This window comes from Mus pahari, chromosome X (genome assembly GCF_900095145.1).
Source record: "Mus pahari chromosome X, PAHARI_EIJ_v1.1, whole genome shotgun sequence".
Classification (NCBI taxonomy): domain Eukaryota; kingdom Metazoa; phylum Chordata; class Mammalia; order Rodentia; family Muridae; genus Mus; species Mus pahari.
In genome coordinates this window covers 47520913-47541708 of record NC_034613.1, presented here as the reverse complement: position 1 = coordinate 47541708, position 20796 = coordinate 47520913, and the positions used below count along the sequence as shown (strand labels likewise).

The window sequence follows — 20796 nt, the reverse complement described above, 5'->3', positions numbered from 1 at the left end:
TCTCTCTCTCTCTCTCTCTCTCTCTCTCTCTCTCTCTCCCTCCCTCCCTCCCCAGAACTCAGACACTCCCAGAAAACTCTTAGCTGTTCATGGTATTACATGCTAAGTTCCCCAGCACTGGGTGGGAGGATAAAGCACAAAAATTTCAATTATGATTCTGAGGCCTGCAGAGACTACAGAATGAGAGTCTGTCTCTCTCTTCTTTGCTCCTCCCCTCTGCACCCGCCACCTCTCTCCCTCTCAAAACCCTCTAACTTTTTATTAATCATTTTCTGCTTCAGATAACTTGTTATTAGATCACATAGAAAAGTTGTTATTGGGTCAAGTGGAAAAGTTTATTTCCATTTAAAAATGACCATTATCTAAGCTAAAACAAAATTTTAAAGTGATTTTTAATTTTTATTGGTTATTTTATTTATTTACATTTCAGATGTTATCCCCCCCTTCCCAGTTTCCCCTCCACAAACCCACTATCCTTACACCCTGCTTCTATGAGAGTGTGCCCCCACCCACCCACCCACTCCTGCTTCCTGACCCTGGCATTCCTTTACACGGTGGCATCGAGCCTCCACAGGACCAAGGGCCTCTCCTCCCATTGATGCCTGACAAGGCCATCCTCTGCTACATATGCAGTTGGAGCCAGGGGTCCCTCCATGTGTACTCTTTGGTTGGTGGTTTAGTCCCTGGGAGCTCTAGGGGGTTTGGTTGGTTGATACTGTTGTTCTTCCTATGGGGTTGCAAACCCCTTCAGTCCTTCCCCTAACTCCTCCATTGGAGACCCTGAGCTCAGTCCAATGATTTTTAAAACTATGTTTTCTATATTGCAACATCTTAAGCATCTTCCCGCCAACTAAATAGTGATGAGTTGGCTTGTTCTGACTGTGAAGTTCATTGTTAGTTCTCTTTGTGTAAGGAATACATGATACTGCAATTGATATGGATCAAGAACTGTGTGGAGAGGGCCCAGAGAACAGTGATAACTATGACTTAATGTGATGAGATCCAGTTTTTCAGATTTGAAGAAACCTAAGCATATCAAAAGACCACAGGCTTTTAAGAACTAGACTGAATCTCTGTAAAGATCTTCTCAGTGACAAAAATCACTCTTTGTTCTTCACCATCAGTTGTTCACCCTTCAGTCAACATGTTTGTATGCAATGCCTGCTTTTTGACAATGTTCTAGAGAGGGAGAAAGCCGTGTTCTTGCAGTTCACATTCCAGAGTGTGAAGAGAGGCATCAAGCAATCGTAACCCAACAAACAAAATAAGGGAATAACATAGTTTAGAAGATGATATAAAATCAGAATAGAATAAGGAGATCACAAGTGGGAATGCTTCCACTTTCAAAGGCATAGTAAAGACCAGCAGTACTGACCAGGTACTGGTGAGCCAACTGATTCAGATGACACAGTTCTTTGGAGATTGATGGGAAAGAATGGTAATCAGGGTTTACATTTACTTTGTGATTTGCAGTCTACAAAGCTGTGCCGCTCAGCCAGGGGCACTTAAGTAACTTATATAGAGTTGAGGCTGTGTGTTACCTTTAGCCATAAAAATGTCATGCCCATAGGGTCTATTCACACGCAAATTACTATCCAGCAGTGGGTAGCTAGGAATGCTGATCTGGAGCTAAGGAGTATTTTAGGTAAAGTTGTTGATTTGGAATCACTGGAATAACTAAGCTGGTCTGAAGTGGAAATGAACTAATGAGCTTGCCAACTGACAGTAGAGCGAAAAGAGATCCAGGAAACACTCTACTTCTCAATGCCTACGTTTTAGGAGACGAAGATAAAAATGGAGAAAGGTTACAGTTGTGTGCTCATCAGACCGTTTCAAACATCCCTTTATTCTCCCTTCATACATTCTAGCTTTCTTCATGACAAAACAGTCCCGTTGTGCTACACTCTCTTTTGTGTGGATCTTGCTCAAAGAAACGTAAAGTAGACAGGTAAGAAGTTGAACCAATTCTCTGAGCGTCCCCAGCATGCCAAGAGTTCAGGGCTCCAACACCCCCCAAGTTACCCTCTACACTTAATTAGCTTCCTCACGTTGATGCCCTTGCAACCTGCCTCAGTAACCGTTTCTGAGGCCAGAGGCATAGGGAAGACTTAGTGAAAGGAATGGACTCTGTTGGAAGGAAAACCAAATCAATTAACCAATTAACAAATACCAAGTACCAGGCTTGCGAATCCTACGCCCACAGCCTTTTAGCATCGCCACCAGCCCCACCTTGTTCTCCTCCCAGGCCTTCCCGTAAGTCCCGCCCCTTCTCCAAACCCCGCGCCTATTTGCGGACGCTCTACCTCGTCTCCCCATTGGTCTCGCTCCGCCTGTTCTTTCACGCCCCCAACTTAGCCCCGCCCCTCTCAGGGAAGCTACACTGCGCAGAAGCGGAGAAGGCCTCAGGCTCCCTTTCCGCGTCGCTTTCCCCTTCTTCCCGGCATTCCTTTTTCCGCGTTCTCACGGCGGCTCTGTGGGTCCGGCAGCTGCCGGCTCTTCGCGCCCTGGGCTCCTGTGACGTCATGTTCCTGCGCCGCGTGGACGCCCGCCGCCGGTGAAAGAAGGAATCCCTCAGCCGCCCTTCGTCTCCTCTTGTTGGGCTGCCGCTCCTTCTGAATCATGGCGCCGTCGCTGTGGAAGGGGCTCGTAGGTGTCGGGCTCTTTGCCCTAGCCCACGCTGCCTTTTCAGCTGCGCAGCGTAAGTAACTGAGGGACGGGGACCGCTCGCGTGAGGGACACCAGGGGCTGTGGGGGCGCTCCCCTAAGGGACTGTAGGACCCGGTGCCGGAGAGCCGCTTTAGGTCGGGGTGACTAAGTAAAGCAGTGCGGGGTCCTCAGCGGAGGGCTTGAGGGACACCTAGACGGTGTTCGGGACGACCAGAAGAGGTTGCTGGTGTCTGAGAAAGAATTCCGACCGGGAGTCTGTCCCAGAACTCCAGCCCCGAGGTGTCAGATGCAGTCTAGGCGGCTCAGGGAGAGTGTGGAATTGAGAACTTTGCATGCATGTGGCATCGTGACCGCTAGCTAGGCAACATCCCGGCCACTCTGCTGTCCAGGCAGAGACTGAGAAGTGAAGTGTCCGCTTGCCTCAGGGAGGCACTGTGACATGGGGAAAGAGCGGTGGACTGGTTTAAAAGGTTGGTTGTTAAAATTTTGCCTAACTGTTAAATCTCTGTGACCTTGGGCAAATGATAATGGTGCTGTATGGTGGGTTTTTGTTTGTTTGTTTGTTTGCTTGCTTTTGTTTGTTTTCTCAGATCAGTAATTGAAGTTGCTTCTGCTTTTAGGTGCTAGACGTTCCTTGATTACTTAAGGGAATTCTTAGACTAGTGGAAAAAACTAGTGGGACAACAAATAATTGCAGTAAGATAATATGGATATGCAAAAGGGATATGTGTGAGAGTGTGTGTGTGTGTGTGTTCATGGGGAGTAGTAATTTGGTGGGACCCTAGGAAAAGTGCCTTAGAGCCTTGCTGCTCATCGTGTGGTCAGTAGCGCAGCATCGTGGACATCACCTGGGACCTTGTTAGTGTCTACTCAGGCTCCACCTCAGAACTGTTGAATTGGAATATTCGTTTTAATAAATCCCTGGGTGATTTATAGTTTGTGAAGCACTGTCCTGGAGGAGATTAGGATACGCTGGAGTACTGGTTATTTTCGAAGTAAGCTTTGGCTCCATCATAGAGTCACAAAGCAAGGGAGGCCCTTGCCTGAACTCCAACAGCCTCATTTCCCCAGTGAAGAAATGCCTAGCTGAAGATAGTCTTCAAAGAGCCACAGTAGACTTCATTCAAACAAAAAAGCTAGTTAGAAGTGTGTCGTTAAAAGGTTAATTCAAACAGCATATGACATTGGATTGATTTTGCTTTTATCCCTGTCCTTACAGGCTCTGTAAGTTCTAATATACTCTGCCTGCATACTTTTTAAAACAGACTCAACACATTCACACAAGTCATTTTAAGTCTAGAGTACATTATGAATTAGGGATTGTCCTATTTAATCAAGAAGTAGATTGTCCTACTTCATCTAGAATAGTATCCTACTTGATATAGAATTAAGATTTTGGATTTTTATATTTTTCAAGTGATAAGAATGCCTTGTGGACTGAAGCAAGACCTCTGTACTGCTCATGCTGGCAAAAGACTGCCATTTACCTTTGACACTAGTTGTGTCATGGGAAATTGTGGCAGCAGATAGCATCCTATGGTGTTGGAGCATGCTCATCTCTGCCATAGTGACCTTTGATATATCGGGTACTGTTCATACACTAAATAAACCCTGTTCACCTTTCACATTCCCATTTGCTGCAGAGGAATCTCAGCTAGTACAACCATTCTGTAGCTCTTTGAGACTAAGAAATAACTCTGTTCACTTTCACATTGTAACATTCTGAAGTAAGTGCTGGAGTTTCTGAGGATGTCTTGGATGAGGTACAGTAAATTGTAGTAAACAGAAAAGCTGCTGCTATGTAAGACTTGGGGTTACCAGTTTCTAGATCCTGATCACAGCCTTCAGTCCCTTGCTGCCTGAAGAAGTGAAGGCAGCAGCAGAATTAAGCAGTAGCAAGGACAGAAATTGTAGTCCTGGAACTCGAGTTACACCACTGTACAGAAGAGGAACAATTCCATACCAGTTTTCATTTTGGCTTCATTACGCAGTGGCAGGGTCATTGAGCATTGAAAATGTTTGTAGTTCTATTGATTGTTAAATAGTTATGACTTCTTTGACTACTTAGTGAAAAAAACAATTTCAAAATTTCTAGAGTTTCTATACTAATGAAAAATTATGCTTAGTTCTTTCGGTTTCATATTTGCCATCTGTCACTTACTTAAGGTGATAAGACAGGCCTTGACAAGCATAAACTAATTCATAAAGATAAGGCTAACTATATTAGAAGAGGTTTTTGAGGAATCTGGGACCATTACTTTATGTAGTATATAAGTCAGCCATTTCTTTGGTCTATTGATTTTTCTTGCATGTTAAGAAAGGAAAATGGGCTATAATTTCCTAATGGTGTGCTTCTGCTTTCTAGATCGTTCTTATATGCGACTAACAGAAAAGGAAGATGAATCACTACCAATAGATGTAAGTTGGTCGTTTATATTCCATTAAGTACACACTTAAAATCAGTCACTTTGCTTATGACAATTTTTATTTTATTTTGTCTTATTATTCTTTTATCATTTTCAAGCATGATATGGCATTTGTTACCTCCTCCTCCTCCTCCTCCTCCTTCTTCTTCGGATTAAAGCCTTGCCCAGCCGTTACCTGCTCTTATCACTGTAAAATCTAAAGATTTTGAAATCTTAAAAATATTCTATTAGACCTTTTTGATCAGACATGGTGGCTTATACCTATAATCCCAGCACTTGGAGATTGAGGCATGAAGACTGGTGAGTTTGAAGTCAACTTGGACTACAGAGTAAGACCTTTGTCATAAAAACAAAAACTAAAGAAGGAAATGGGGGTGCCTTTTAGAAGTTTCTGTATTGACAGTATAAAATGGCCTTTAAAAATTGTTATTTGGCTCAAGTTTTTATAAAAATTCCTTTTAAATATTTTCTTATGTGTGTAGCAGTTCATGCCACAGCGTAAGTGTGTAGGTCGCTTATGTGACAGTGTAACAGCAGGAGTCAGGTCTCTTTTTCCACCATGTGGGTCTGAGGGAAAAAAGTCTCAGGTCGTCAGGCTTGATGGCAAGCATTGTCACTGCTCAGCCATTTCACTGTCCCAACAGTTCTTTTGAAAATGAAGTTTAAGATCAAGCCGTGTGGAAAGAAGGTGGTTTTCAACTTGAGTTAATACCATTCCTCACCTGACTATTTTACTAATTTACTGTTATTAGATTTAAACTTACCAGAACTGTAAGTTCTTTGTAACAAAATTAAACAATAGGTATGAAAATATTATCTAATCATTCAAAATTAAAACAATGGAAGCAACAAAACTGATCCCATTCCCTGGCAACTTCACATTTGCTCTTAATAGTTTAAAGGACATAGGCTTTTAAAATGTCTGTACAGTGTTGTCTTGGTGCATGTACTTTATTTTACCTAATTGAAACAGCTTTGCGGGGCTGGTGAGATGTCTCAATGGGTAAAGACACTTGTTGAAAAGCCTGATAATTCGAGTTTGATCCCTGGAACCTACATGGTTTGAGAGATCCAACTTGTGCCAGATGGCTCAGATTTGAACCCTTCCTTATGCTGTGGCACTTATGCTGCCCCCACCTATAAATATGAACCAAATGGCAAATTTAAGGTGAAACCTAGATCCTTTAAAAAAGCATTATGAACGTGCATGTATAGTTTACATATTATCTTTGAAATTAAAATATAATTGTATCATTTTGCCCTTTCCTTTCCTCCTTCTCAATGCTTCCCGTGCACTTACCCCCCCCCCCACTCTCACTCAACTTCATGGCCTCTATTTCTTTAATTATTGTTATATACATACACATATGTGTTTATATTCCTAAATATATAAATACAACCTGCTCAGTTCTTGTAATGTTACTTGTATGTGTATGATTTCAGAGATGACCATGGGGCCTCAGCCCTAGACAAAGCTCAGCCAACTAAGGAATGCTGAAAGCAGGGAGAATTAGTCTTCCCCAGGGAAGAGCTCCCAGATTCACTATCCAGTACTACGTGTGTATGTAGTTTTGTAATTAGCTAATGTTTTTGTTTTGTTTGTTGAGACAGAGTCTGTGTGGCCTAAGTAAACACTGAAATCATATGGCCCAAACCTGGCCTTGAAAGTCTTGATTCTGTTGCCTTCATCTCCTGTGTGGTGAGATTACAGGCATGTGCCAGTAAACCCACTTCAGAGTTCCTTTTCATGGACATAATCTTTCTGGGGCGTATTTTGATGACAATCCATTGGTTTTCCACATTCTTAATAACAGTGTGTTCTATGAAGGACATTCTCTGTGGGGCTAAGGATGTAACTCGGTACAATGTTTGCAAATCAAAATACACAAATCCCTGTGTTTGCTCCTCTACACTTGATAAATTGGGCATGGTGGAACACACCTGTAATCCTAGCACTTGGGATGTAGAAAAGGAGGCTCAGAAAATAAGGTTTTGCTCAGCAACATTGAACTGAATCCCTGTCTTTTTTTTTTTTTTATATGTAAGTAAGTACACTGTAGCTGTCTTCAGACACTCCAGAAGAGGGCTTCGGATCTTGTTACGGATGGTTATGAGCCACCATGTGGTTGCTGGGATTTGAACTCAGGACCTTCGGAAGAGCAGTCAGGTGCTCTTACCCACTGAGCCATCTCCCCAGCCCTGAATCCCTGTCTTAAAAACAACAACAAAACAAGACAATCTCTTTGTAATATTAGTGGTTGGAATGTAAAGTGACATTTCAGATGTCATTAGTTTTTAATTTAGACAGTGATAGCTTGTGGCTAGTTTTGTCTCTGTTTAAAAATGTGGTACATGTGGCTGTTAGCTCATCCTCTTTTCACCTTCTCTTCTTGGGAGCTATATACAAACATATAATCACATATATTTTTAAAATAAAAATCATGTGATTGTAATTCAGAAAATAGGCTCATTATCCTGTGTGGTTAATTTCAAAATTCAGATTATTGCTTGCACAACCTGTTTGAAAAGCAGTTTGGTGTTGTGTAATACATTGAACACATACATCCTCTGTACTCAAGAGTTTCCATTCCTGTGTACCAGGAAACATGTAGGAATATTTATGCTGGCCTTGTAGACATGACAAGAAACATCCCACTTCCCAGCAATAACACAGTAAACCGTGGTGTTTTCATATTACTAAGCACAATGAAAAGGAATAGATTACTACTGCAGGGATGGATCTCACAAGGTTGATGGAAGACAGCTAGACTCAAAAGGATGCATTTGAGTGCGTTTAAATGAGAAACACACTGAGTAAAAGTAAATGGTAATGTGTTTTAGACATTCTTAAGCAGAAGGAAAACTGTCAGGAAGAACAAGGAGTGGATTACTGTTCTAGTAGTTACCTTTGAGAAGGAAGGTTCTGGGAAGCTGTGTTTGGTGGCATACCTTGAAAGGCTGGTGCAGGATTGTGAAAGCCAACTTGACTGTTTCAAGTGAGACAGGAGGAAAGACTGAACCTTTAGCTGGTTGGTGGGTATCTGATACCTTTTTATTGCTTTTCTTTATATTGTGCTCATATGCTTTGTGCCCTCTGATACTAAACAGTAATAACAAAAAAAAAGAGTTCTAATTGCTCTTGGAAGCAGACAGTTTGGTACTTGAGTTCGGAGGGGCTTAGTACCATTCAGTACTTGGTGATTTTGCTTCTGTGAACATGTTGCTAAGTTCACTTCCTAAATCATCAGAAGTGTTATTGTACTTAAGAGTGTCTGAGTGCAAGTCATTCCAAGTAAGAACTGACCCTTGATGAGTGGCTCTGAGGGATGCTTCTCAGAAGACGTCTAGAGAGCTGCTTTTAGTTGGGAGATTTTTAATTAGGTTAGTATGGAACTCTTTAAACTATTCACATTATCTTGCTTTAATTTTGGTAGATTACACACATCTAGAAAATCATCTGTTTGAAAAGATTCCAGCTTGGTGGAATGTAAATGTTAAAAGGATTGAATATCCTCCATGTCTCCTTTCTCTTTAATTTTATTAATTTCACTCATTCCTTTCTTTTGGTTAACTTGACTTGAAGGTGTGCCAATCTTGTGAATGTTTTCAAAGAGCCAACTCTTTGTTGCACTGATTCTTTATATTTTTGTTTTTATTTCACTGATTTCAGCCATGATTAATGGGATCTCTATATTATACCCTTTCCACAAGGCTCAAAGACCATCTTGAAAGATGGGGCAGAAAGACTGTAGGAGCCTGAAGTCAGGGAGGGTCAGAGGGAAACAGTGTCTTCTGGAGATGACAGGAGTGCTACACTCACGACTCAGACAAAGCAGCTGTGCTCACCTGCACAGCATCAGTCCGGTCAACAGTCCAGTGGGGAGTGGGGAGGGTCCATGAGTCCCTACTCCTCACTGATGCACTGGGGACAGTTAATGGCTTCTGTGGAGGGAGGGACAATTTTTCTTAAAGGGTTATTAAACAATAATGTAGAAGAGATACAAACTTGGGGGTCAAAGGAACTGAGACAGATGTGGGTGGAATAAATGGGAGGCATATCATCAAAATAAATTGTATGAAATTCTCAAAGAATTAGTAAAAACTATTAAAGAATATTCATCAAAAATAAAAGTCGCCCAGAGGGGGAAAGCGGATTGTCAGTTTTCCAGTAGCATTCATGTGCTATATGTTAATCTGCATCTTTATACTCACAGATAGTTCTTCAGACACTTCTGGCCTTTGCAGTTACCTGTTATGGCATAGTTCATATCGCAGGGGAGTTCAAAGACATGGATGCCACTTCAGAATTAAAGAATAAGTAAGTCCCTTTTCAGAAGCATTTAATTTCAAAGACATTTTTTATGTACGTGATTTACAGTCAGTTTTTAACTACATAAAAGTTGTTTTCATTTTGTCTTATGGTTATGTAGTTTGTAAGGGTGAGGAGGGAAATAATTAAGTCAGTATTTGGTGTCATAGAACAAGCAGAAGTTGAAAGCCAGGTATGGTGGCACAAGCCTATAAGCCCAAAACTCTTGAGAAGTGAAAAGTAGAAGGCTTGTGAGTTCTAAGACAGTGTGAGCTCTGTGGGAAGATAAAAAATAAAAAAGGAGACCAGTACAAATAAGGTATTAGATTGTGGTTCCTGCTAGTGACCTAAAGTATTGGTTGGTTGGTTAGAATGTGATAGGTGGATGAAAATAGGTGTATAGAAAGCTAATAGCTCAGAAACATTAACTAGCTTCCTTCCCTGCTTTCACTTCCCATGTATCCCCTTCCTTCCTCCCTTCTCCCCTCCCTTTCTAATGCTTTTATCCTCTTGTCCCAGTGGGTTCTTTAGAAAAATAACTGATTTTTCTGTTTCCTCTGTCATTTAAACTTAATCTTGACTTGAGTCCTGCCCTCAGCCCTATTTCTGTGTGTGGATTAAATTATTTTGTTGTTCTGCATATTTCTCCTGTCTTTTGTTTGCTCTCTTGCCCCATATTTTTAATTTGGTTTCTTTAATTCTACTTTTTGGACTTTCCCAACCTTCCTTATCTAGAAATAATAATCCCTTACAATATTTTCTTTGAAGTATTCACAGGCAGCATCTATATACTGGAGAAAATCCCTCCCCCTCCATTTACTTCATTATTTTCAGCTATTTTAAGATTATTTTGTATTTATGTATATGTGGCTACATGAGTTTATGTGCACGCTATGCACACAGGTGCCTGTGGAGGCCAGAGGGAATTGAATTCCCCTGGAATTGGAGGTAGAGGTGCTTAGGAGCCACCCACCCAGCATGGATGCTGAAAACTAAACTCTGTTCTCTGCAGGAGCAGTACACATTCCTAATCCTTGAGCTGCCTCTCAAATATTTCCATTTGGAGATATGCTTGAGTGGTTAAATGGGGCTAACTTTGAGATTGGGTCTTTTTTTTTCATAAAGAGAAGATTCTCTGTTTCTTTTCAAAAAATAATATTTAAAAGCAAACACTAAAAGTTTAAATTAATACTTTTTTAATTTTTTAAATTAAATTAGTGTTTTAAAAAGCCATTAATATCTCAAGATGTTTATGAACTTTTCTAGAGGATACAGATCTCACTGGAAGAATCTTTTAAGGCTCAGGCAAGGAGCCAAACCAAATGGCATCAAGTAAGGGGCAGCAGAATAGATGACTTTGGCCAATAGTACATACAGAAGGCCAAACGGGATTTTTCATTGTACCTGAAAAACAGATCTGTGAAATCTCTTATGGCTTGAAATATCTAAGACTTAGGGCCAAAGGAGAATAATCAGAGGTGCAGTGTGTGTGCTGGCATGGAAAGGTGGTTTATCATAAACTGCTGTTAGGTTTACAGAGGTGATTGAAGTTCATCTAGTATGTGTGTGTTATTATTGCTAGACATTCCTGGAGGAATGGTTGGAGAAAAGAAAGTCTGAGAACTTTATGGTCATTTCCAAGTTTCATACATTCTCTGTATAGGAAAAAATATGCAGTACAGTGTGATTACCATTTATAGTCTAATTTGTAATTCACAACAAATTCATAATTCATTAGAAGCTTGCTTACTTTTCAAATGGGCTTTTATAAAGGTTTATATAAAACTTGGTGTTCTTTTTTTCTTTTAAGGACATTTGATACCTTAAGGAATCACCCATCTTTTTATGTGTTTAACCATCGTGGTCGAGTGCTGTTCCGGCCTTCAGATGCAACAAATTCTTCAAACCTAGATGCATTGTCCTCTAGCACATCGTTGAAGTTACGAAAGTTTGACTCACTGCGCCGTTAAGCTTTTTACAAATTAAATAACAGGACAGACACAGAATTGAGTATTGGAGTTTGGGGTGTAAAACACTCCCCCCAACATCAGTATTTATATTGCTATTTCAAAGCTAATTAAAATAATCTATGGCCCATGTTTATATATTATTGATCAGATCAAATGGAGTATGAGTTATCTGTGAAATGAGTCTTTGAATTTTCGTATAGAGGTTTTTTTGTTGATTTGAAACAATTCCCATGTTTTGTAAAAGTCACTGTTTAAGACATAATTCCCTGAAAAATTGTTGGAACTTTTATGATTATTTATTTTCATAGATTTCTTTTCTTTTACACTACAGTTTTTAGGAATCCTGGAAATACCATATACCATCTGTGTTTTGCAGCACAAGAATCAAATGGTCTTCAGTTCTTATCAGACCAACTTCTTTAAGAAGACCAAAATGGTGACTTTACAGTTTTTCTTTGGTCCCGTAAAAAGTGACTCTACTTTTACAGATACTTGCCAATTTTTACTTTATTAATGGTTTCTCTCCGGACTCCACTCCCTGATACTGTCTATCATAAGCTGTCTTGTTTCATCATTTCTAAGATTCTGTGTGCAGTGAGCAATTTTTGTGTCAGAACTTCTATCATAACATTTATATTTAACAAGTTTATCTTGCTGTAAAACTACTCATGTTCTTTTGTTGTAAAATTTTCACTGATTGTATAATGTAAGACTAGTTGAAAGTAGACCAAAAAGACAATTTGTGACTTCATTATCTTGCCTGAGTAGAATAGTATTGATTGAGGAAAACTGATCNTCATTAGCCAGTCTCACTCATTGTAAGTCTGTTGGTTTATGTCNTACTAAACTAGTGAATTAGTGAAAGTAAAGGAAACNGCTCATTTTATCTAAAGGCACATGCAAAGAAACTGGGCCAAATATGTTCTAAATATTTGGAGTTCATCTATTTAAATTCTCTTAGAAAATTGAGGTCATTTAGGAAGTTGGTTCTCAGCTTGTGACTGAGAGCCGGCCTGGAGCTTCCCATGTTCACCGTGCGGTGCTGAAGGGGAGGATAAGGACATGCCAGTGGATGCTTTTCAGAAACAGTAGTTTACTCGAAGAAAATAGGAGTAGCTTTCAGCTAGAAAACTAAGAAGCTCAACATTACTCTAGAGATATTGCTTTCCTCGAGCATGAACACATTACTTGTGTTAAACTCTATAGGTGTAAAGGGAATAACTGCGGATTTTGATAGGAAACCTGCCTGATACTCTTTTGTTTGTTTCAGGCAGGGTCTTCATATCTTTTACTTGGTAGCATTTTTTGATTAGGAATGAACCTCAGCCTTTCTGCCCAGCCATACACAGCCTCAAAGGCCAAGGTTATTTTGTCATTTCTTTGTTGGTTTTGGTTTTTGTTTGTAAACAGGATTCCGTACAACCTGAGCTAGCCTCAAACTTACTATGTAGCCGAGGATGATCCTCATGCCTCTACCACGTCAGTGCTAAGATTATAGGTGCTGCCACTACACCTGGGTTTTTGAGATCCTGGCCACTGAACCCAGGGCCTCATGCATACTAGGCAAGCACTATACCAGCTGAACTCCATCCCAGGCCCTTGACATTTAATTGGGATTCTTGAGTTCTGTTTTGCTAGCTAAGTCTATGGAGCACTGACTGGTCTCCAATGAGAACAAACTTGGAAATCTGCCGATTACCTACAATCATTTAGAAATAGGCTAAAAGTGTCAAGTCAAGCCAGGTGTGGTGGCATGTGCTTGTAATCCTAGCACTTACAAGGCTGAAACAGGATCACAAGTTTAGGGCAAAACTGGGCTATCTTAATGAATCCCTGTCTTAACCCCAACCCCCCAAAAAGCAAACCCAAGGACTAACGCGATAGCTAAATCAAAATGGCATGCAGGAAGCATGCTGTACGTCAGGCTTTTCTGCCATACTCCTCGACTATTACTTGACTGAAGAGCCTCTTGTTTTCTTCTCTTTGGAGACTGTTTTCCCTTCTTAATGTGTTTTCATAACAATGTTACTGAGAATCTGCGTGTTTTGTACTTCCATTCTTTAAAGGATATATAATTGCCAGATGTGGCTCACGCCTATAATACTAACACTCAGGAGGCCAAGGCAGGAAAGTTTTCACACACAGTCAAGACCAGAATTAGATAGAGAGTGAGACCTTATCTTTAAAGAAGTTATACAAATTTTAAGGGGACAATTAAGGAACTTGAAATATACTCACAAAAGTATGCAACCACTTGATAAATCTAGGCCATTTCACTCCTCTCCAAGAAGCCCTGTGTTCTTTAGTAGTCACCTCTGATTTCCTCCTGGTTTGTCTCACGTAGGTCCTAGGAAATCAATAGTTTATTATATGCATAATCTGATCATTTACTATAAATGAATTAATGCAATATTTAGTCATTGCAATCAGTTTCATAAATATGGTTTCCTATGTGGGATAAATGCTCATTCTGAGTACTCAGAACCCAGTACAGTGAGAGAAAGTGTCTGGGTTTATAAATCTGGTAGAAAGCTTGCCTAGCACGTGCAAGACCCTAGGCTCACCCACAGTATCCCAGGAAAAAAAAAGCTATGGATTTAAAGAGGGAAAGCCAGATACCTGGCAGACTCTAGAGTTAATCTTATTAAATAGAATACTTTTCCTCCTAGCCAAACATCCATTCTATACTACTGCTTCTAACTTACATTCTAGTTCCTCCCAGCCCTGCTTTGGTTTTGCCAAGACTGGGTTTCTCTGTGCAGCCCTGGCTATCCTAGAACTCACTTTGTAGACCAGGCTAGACTCCAACTCACGGAGATCTACCTGCCTCTGCCTTCCAAGTGTTGGGATTAAAGGCATGCGCCACCAGTGCCCGGCCCGTTCTAGTTTCTACAATGGATATTAAAATCTCTTCTTGTCTACTCAACCAAGAAAATCCTGCTTAAAATAATGCTAAAACATTTGGCTGATAACTGACATGATAAATTTAGACGTGTCCATCTTTGGACAGCTTGCATACCTCAGACCAGGTAAATACCCCCAGTTTTTTAAATCGACTTCATTGAATTTCTGCTATCTTCTTGAAATATGGTACTATACGACTAAATCAGATTTGGGTGCGTCGTAACAGTGCTAAGTGTGTTCAGTAGAATCTTATTTACAGTACTGTGTGATAGCCCATTACTGCCTAGGGTAGTTGAAAACCAGTGATCTGATCTAGTGCTAGATAAACCTATAGGTGACATGATTTCAGTGACACTCAAAAATAGGAGACATATACTCATCAAAGTTCTCCAGAATGCAGGAACATACTTCATAACCAGGGAACTAGCCAAATCCTATGGGCTAATAGCTCAGCTGCAGGGAATAAAGATTGTGAATTGGTGGCAAGTATGCACAGTAACTCCCTAATAATTGCTTCCTAAGCACTTGTGGCATACTTTTGAGTGACATAACAGCATCTTCTTGGCTGTACACGACCGGTTTCCATGATGTATCGAATACTGTTGTTTGTGAGCCTTGATGCCTGTAACACCAATAAACCCATTGTTGAATATATTTTCTCTCTTTAAATGACCTTGCCTTGTCCAATAAATAAGTGATTGTCTCACCTTGTGTTTGGTAGTGGGTTTTTGTTCATTTGCTTTTACTTTGAATCTCATTTCTTCAGTTTCTCTGTCCCCAGAAAAAAAAAATGAGCTGATTTTATCATGTTATATATGTTGTATGATGATGTACTTTTTCTAGTATGATGCTGTATGTAAAATCTTCCTTTATTTTTTGTTTTTGAGATTATAATACAATTATATAGTTTCTCCTTTTCCTCTACTCCCTCTAATGACTTGCATGTACCCTCTTTGCCATATTTCAAATTCATGGCCTCTTTTTCTTTGCTATTTTACAGACATATTTGAGATGGTGTCTCATTTAGTCCTTCCTGGCCTCAAACTCCTACATAATCAAGGCTGGACTTGAAATTCCTAATCGTCCTGCATCTGCCTCTCAAGGCCTGAGCTTACAGCTGTTCACTACCACACCCCAGCACATATGGAAAGTCTTAATGCACATGTGTTTTTGTACTCATAACGTATGTCATTACTAAATAACCAAGTGCTCTGCAGGGTATAGGAGTTGGTCCTTGAGCATCAATACATGCTCACTGTATCACAAGTACATCACACAGTCAGAATGACAATGTTTAAGAAATCCTGATTGAGCTGGGTCTGGTGGCACATTCCTTTGACACTCGGCTACAAAGTGAGTTGTAAGTTGGCCAGGAATTTGTAGTGACTTTTTTGTTTTTCAAAAAGCCAGTACTGGGGGGGGGGGCAGAAAAGAAAGGTTTAGCCTGGCAGTGGTGTCATATGTCTTTATTCCCAGCAGTTAGTAGACAGGGACAGCCTGATCTCTGAATCTGAGGCAAGCCTGATCTACGTAGCAAGTTCCAGGGTAGTCAGGGCTACACAGGTAAAGCCCTGTCTTGAAAACAAAACAAAATGAAGTTTAATGAGAATCTAAGGGCAAGTCCCATGTATAAAACTTATCAGTTACCTACAGTAATTTGAAAATACTACCAGTATCAAAATCCATAGATGATATTTCAAAATGATCTGGTAAAGAGTTTTGTTTTTTATTTAAGAAGGGAAGAGAAAGATAATATATGTACATGGGAAGACTAGGTAATGAAAGTTATAAAATTTAGGGTCACAATTAAAATATATTGTATGAAAATAGTATTTAAATAAAGATTAGCCCCTGGTTAGAGAAGCCAGCTTTAGAATGATCAAAAAACTTTATTTGGTTCAATAATAGGAATACTCTCATAGTAGCTAGAGAAGTGCACATGTCACATTTGATAAATTGTTTTGTGTATTAGGTATTTGTTTATTGTGGGATTTGTAAATGGACTTTGTGTTTTGGGAAAACAATATGCTTGGTCTCTTCTCAAATATGTATGTTTCCAGAGGCAACCGACTTTAATTGACACCCAACATATACTTTATTATTTTACATTGATGGAATCAGACAGTTTATGCCTTTGTATGTTCTTTTTTTCTTGTATTTTATAAGATCTTTCAGTATCTAAACATCTCATTTTTAATAACTGATACTTCAAACATTGGTGTATTTTTAGATTGTTTTCAGTATTTTACAAAGTCATGTTGTAACGAATATACTCATGGTTTTTAGTGAGATTATGCCCTCAGGGTTAATTGCTACCAAAGAATTCCTGGATCAATGGGTGTTTTTCAGTTTCAGTTGACCTTCAGACATCTCTGCCCAGCCAGTATCCTTCTACATATAATGTAACTAGATACAAATTATTTTGGTTTAATCATCTGAAAGAAAATTATTGGAAGCCGGGCGTGGTGGCGCACACCTTTAATCCCAGCACTCGGGAGGCAGAGACAGGCGGATTTCTGAGTTCAAGGCCAGCCTGGTCTACAAAGTGAGTTCCAGGACAGCCAGGGCTACACAGAGAAACCCTGTCTTGAAAAANNAAAAAAAAAAAAAAAAAAAAAGAAAATTATTGGAATCTTACATTTTAATGAAGGAGCAATGCATTGAATGTAGTAGATGGAACACATCTTTATCTCTTGGTTATTTATATTTTCAGTGAATTGTATGGTCATGTTCTGTTTTCAACTTTTGCTCTGGTTTAAGAAGTTAAGAAAATTGGTTATTTAGTAACGCTTTTTAGAATTTTATTATTGGTATGGTTAAAGTTAATAGCATTTATGGCTACTGGGAATTTGCTTTGCTTATAAAGGCTTTCACATTTAAGAGTGAATGGAATATACTTTTTTTTTAGCATTTTAAAGGCTTCTTTGTTTTTTATCTGCTTGTTTGTTTGTTTTTGAGACAAAATCTTTCTGTACTGGCTGGCCTGTACACAGTATGTAGCCCAGGCTTGCCTGGGTCTAACCACAATCCTGCCTCATCTTCCAAAGTGCTGAGGTTACAAGTACTGCACCACCATAACTGCTCAAGGGCTTTTGTTTGTTTGCATAAAGGATTGTTGCAATCCTTTAAAGCTTCTGTTCATTCGTAACTTATTTAGGTAGTAGGAATACTTTTTATACAAGTAACTAACTGGTTATCCCAACCCCATTTATTCTTTCTTCCACATTGATTGGAGGGACCATCTTCATACTTTGAATGTCCACAGATCTCTTCCTGGACTCTACAGTGTGTTGGGGGTGGGGGTTACACTTGTAATTGTTTCAAATTGCTATACACTTCCTTTCATTTTTTTTCTTTTTTTTTGTGGTCCTGGGGCATCTAAGCCAGGTCCTTGAGCATCATGTGCAAGTGCTCTACGTCACTGGCCTGTGTCTGTAGCTCTATAGTCTCATTTGGCATCGCTAGTCCAAACCTCAGTAGTCCTGAGGATTGTTTCCTAATTCTCGCATGTTCATTTTTTCCAGATAAGCTCTAGTTATCATTTTCTCCATATCTAAAATCATACTAATGTTTTCCAGAGGTTTTATTTTGGAGTGTGCAGGCGTGTGAACTGTGATAGAAGAGGAAGAGCCTTGATTCTCCATCACTTACATCATCATTCCTAACTTCGCTGCCACTGGTCTTTCTTTATCCCAGTGCGCTTTTGCTTTGCTTCCATAATCATTTATTTCAGCCAAGCTGGAGACATTCCTTACCACACTTCATAACATTCCTAAACATGGCAGCATGCCTGTCCTACAAGAGTGAGAACATTCTCCCGTGTGCCACTCCGACAACTGAGCAGGATTAGTTTAGATTTGAATTTCTTCATACTTCTCTCAAATAGCTTTTCTAGTGGCTTTCCCAGGGTTCAGAGATTAGCATCAATGGGTGTCCCTTTAGGCTGTCTTTTGAAAAAGTGTTATTTTCTAAATAAAATTGGCCCTTTGAACTTTTTCTTGCCCCATTGACAAGCTTATTAGAGTTTAAGAGCAAAACAGTAGGATAGACAGGCTGCCAGGCAGAGGACTCCAGAGGAGAGGAAGAGGTGGGTGGCTTCAGTAAGGAAGGCCAACCAGCAGCCACATGGCCCACAAGCAGCTACAAGGCTGCAAGAAGTAGAGGTGGCCTCAGAGGAATAGTGAGGAAACCCAGAGTAGCTGGAAAGCATGCCCAGGCTTTGGCCACTGTCCCAAAGGAAGAGAAAGAAAGGTAAAAAAAAAAAAAAAACAGGCGAAATTATTCACTTCTGAGTCAGAAAAACCAGTAGACCTCAGTGCTCCATAGTGGAAGATTTGCAAGAGACTGGATGGAGAAAAGGACTTCTGGGAAGAAAAAGAATATAATCTCATCGAGGAGATAATTCCACCCACTCCTTAGAATGACTTTAGGTGGATTAGCTTTCTGTGGGTAGGAAGGTATGCTGATTATTAGAAAATTTTCACACTTTCAGAAAACTTGGGAAGATTCTCATATGCTCTATAATAGGTTTTTTTTTTGTTAGTAACATGTTAATTGAAGCCATTTGGTACAATCACTGAACCAATATTAGTGTAAGATATTAACTAAAGTCCATACTTTATTCAGATTTCTTGGGTTTTGCCTAGTATCTTTTTTGTGTTTTAGGATCTTATGTCCTGGCTTCTCTTGCCTGTGACAGCTTCATAGCCTTTATTTGATGTTTTGTTACTGGGATTTGCCAGACATTATTATTAGACTGTGGTTATACGTTGGGGCGGGAGAGAATGACAGCCAAGGTAAACTGTCTGCCTTGGCACACCAAGGCCATGCATCGCTCAGCACCAGTTGACATGTCAAAGGTAAGACTTGTCAAGCATCTGTCTCCGCTGTGAAGCTACTCTCTCTCCCCGTGCAGTACTTATTAGAAATCCTTACACAGAGCCACACTTACATACAGAGTGAGAGCTTATGATACCCAACCTTGAGAACAGAGTACTCATATAACTGATTTAGATTTCTTCTATAGAATAACTTCTAAAATATGTACAATCTCATTTACTTTTCTATTTAGTCATTTGTTTATTCATTTGGGTTTGCAGATATGAATACTACCTTATTTTGTTGCTGCAATTGTTCCAACTGTAAATATCCATATCCAAATAGCCATGCCCTCATCATTGTAGGTTTTGATTTTAAGCACTTCTTTGCTTTCTGGCACTACAGTACATTCTAAAGTTTGCATTGTCTATCTCGTTTTCTAGTCCTAGAATTAGCCAGTTTTCCAAAATGGCCTGGTTTCATTGAATGGTATTAGAAACCAAGACCTGGCCACTGGTTTGCTCATTGCTACTGGAATTTCACTGCTTCTACATCTTCTCATTTGGATATAATAAGGAAATGGGTGTACTCAATTAACCTGTGCACTTCCATGTAAGTGTAACTACTTCTTTTCTTTTCTTTTCTTTTCTTTTCTTTTCTTTTCTTTTCTTTTCTTTTCTTTTCTTTTCTTTTCTTTTCTTTTCTTTCTTTTCTTTTCTTTTTTTTTTTTGGTTTTTCAAGACAGGGTTTCTCTGTGTAGTCCTGGCTGTCCTGGAACTCACTCTGTAGACCAGGCTAGCCTCGAACTCAGAAATTCGCCTGCCTTTGCCTCCCAAGTGCTGGGATTAAAGGCGTGTGCCACCACGCCCAGCGAGTGTAACTATTTCTACATATAACATCTTGAATCCCATAGATAATTCAAACCTCTTTTTCCTTGCTTATCAGTCAGCCTCCAACTGAAACCTAACTCCTGCCTTCTGCTAGTCACTTAATTGAATTGTTTGGTTTCTAATTGTTTAACTTACTGCACTTATAAAGTAATTGCAGAATTTCTAACTCACAGTCCCAGGGAAACAACTTCATCAGGTGGGAGCCCAGAGATTACAAATTGATTATTTGCCATTTGTTTTATAGGCTGCCCAGTTGCAAAGTGACAGGTTATTCCCCTGTCTCTTCAGTACACGCACTGATTTATTTTTAGATTTTTCTTTCTTCCTTCCTTCCTCCCTCCCTCCCTTTTTTTCTTTCTTTTTTTCCGAAACAGGGTTTCTCTGTATAGTCCTGGCTGTCCTGGAACTCACTCTGTAGACCAGGCTGGTCTCGAACTCAGAAATCCGCCTGCCTCTGCCTCCCAAGTGCTGGGATTAAAGGTGTGCGCCACCATTGCCTGGCTTTATTTCTTTTTTTTTTTAAAGAGTTATTTATTTATTTTATTTATATGAGTACACTGTAGCTGTCTTCAGACACACCGGAAGAGGGTATCAGATCCCATTGCAGTGGTTGTGAGCCACCATGTGGTTGCTGGGAATTGAACTCAGGACCTCTGGAAGAGCACTCAGTGCTCTTAATCACTGAGCCATCTCTCCAGCCCAGGTTTTTCTTTCTCTTTCTTTTTTCCCTTCCATCCTTCCTTCCTTCCTTCCTTCCTTCCTTCCTTCCTTCCTTCCTTCCTTCCTTCCTCCCTCCCTCCCTCCCTCCCTCC

The 20796-nt window shown here is 39.9% G+C and overlaps 1 protein-coding gene across 1 annotated transcript; it reads left to right on the top strand.

The window, feature by feature from the left end:
- Positions 1–2412: 2412 nt before the first annotated feature.
- Positions 2413–14982, top strand: Mmgt1 (membrane magnesium transporter 1). Its single transcript, XM_021187761.1, has 4 exons — positions 2413–2698; positions 5033–5085; positions 9308–9411; positions 11213–14982. The coding sequence occupies exons 1-4, from the start codon at positions 2620–2622 to the stop codon at positions 11370–11372; spliced, it is 396 nt and encodes a 131-aa protein (XP_021043420.1). The 5' UTR covers positions 2413–2619; the 3' UTR covers positions 11373–14982.
- Positions 14983–20796: the final 5814 nt, after the last annotated feature.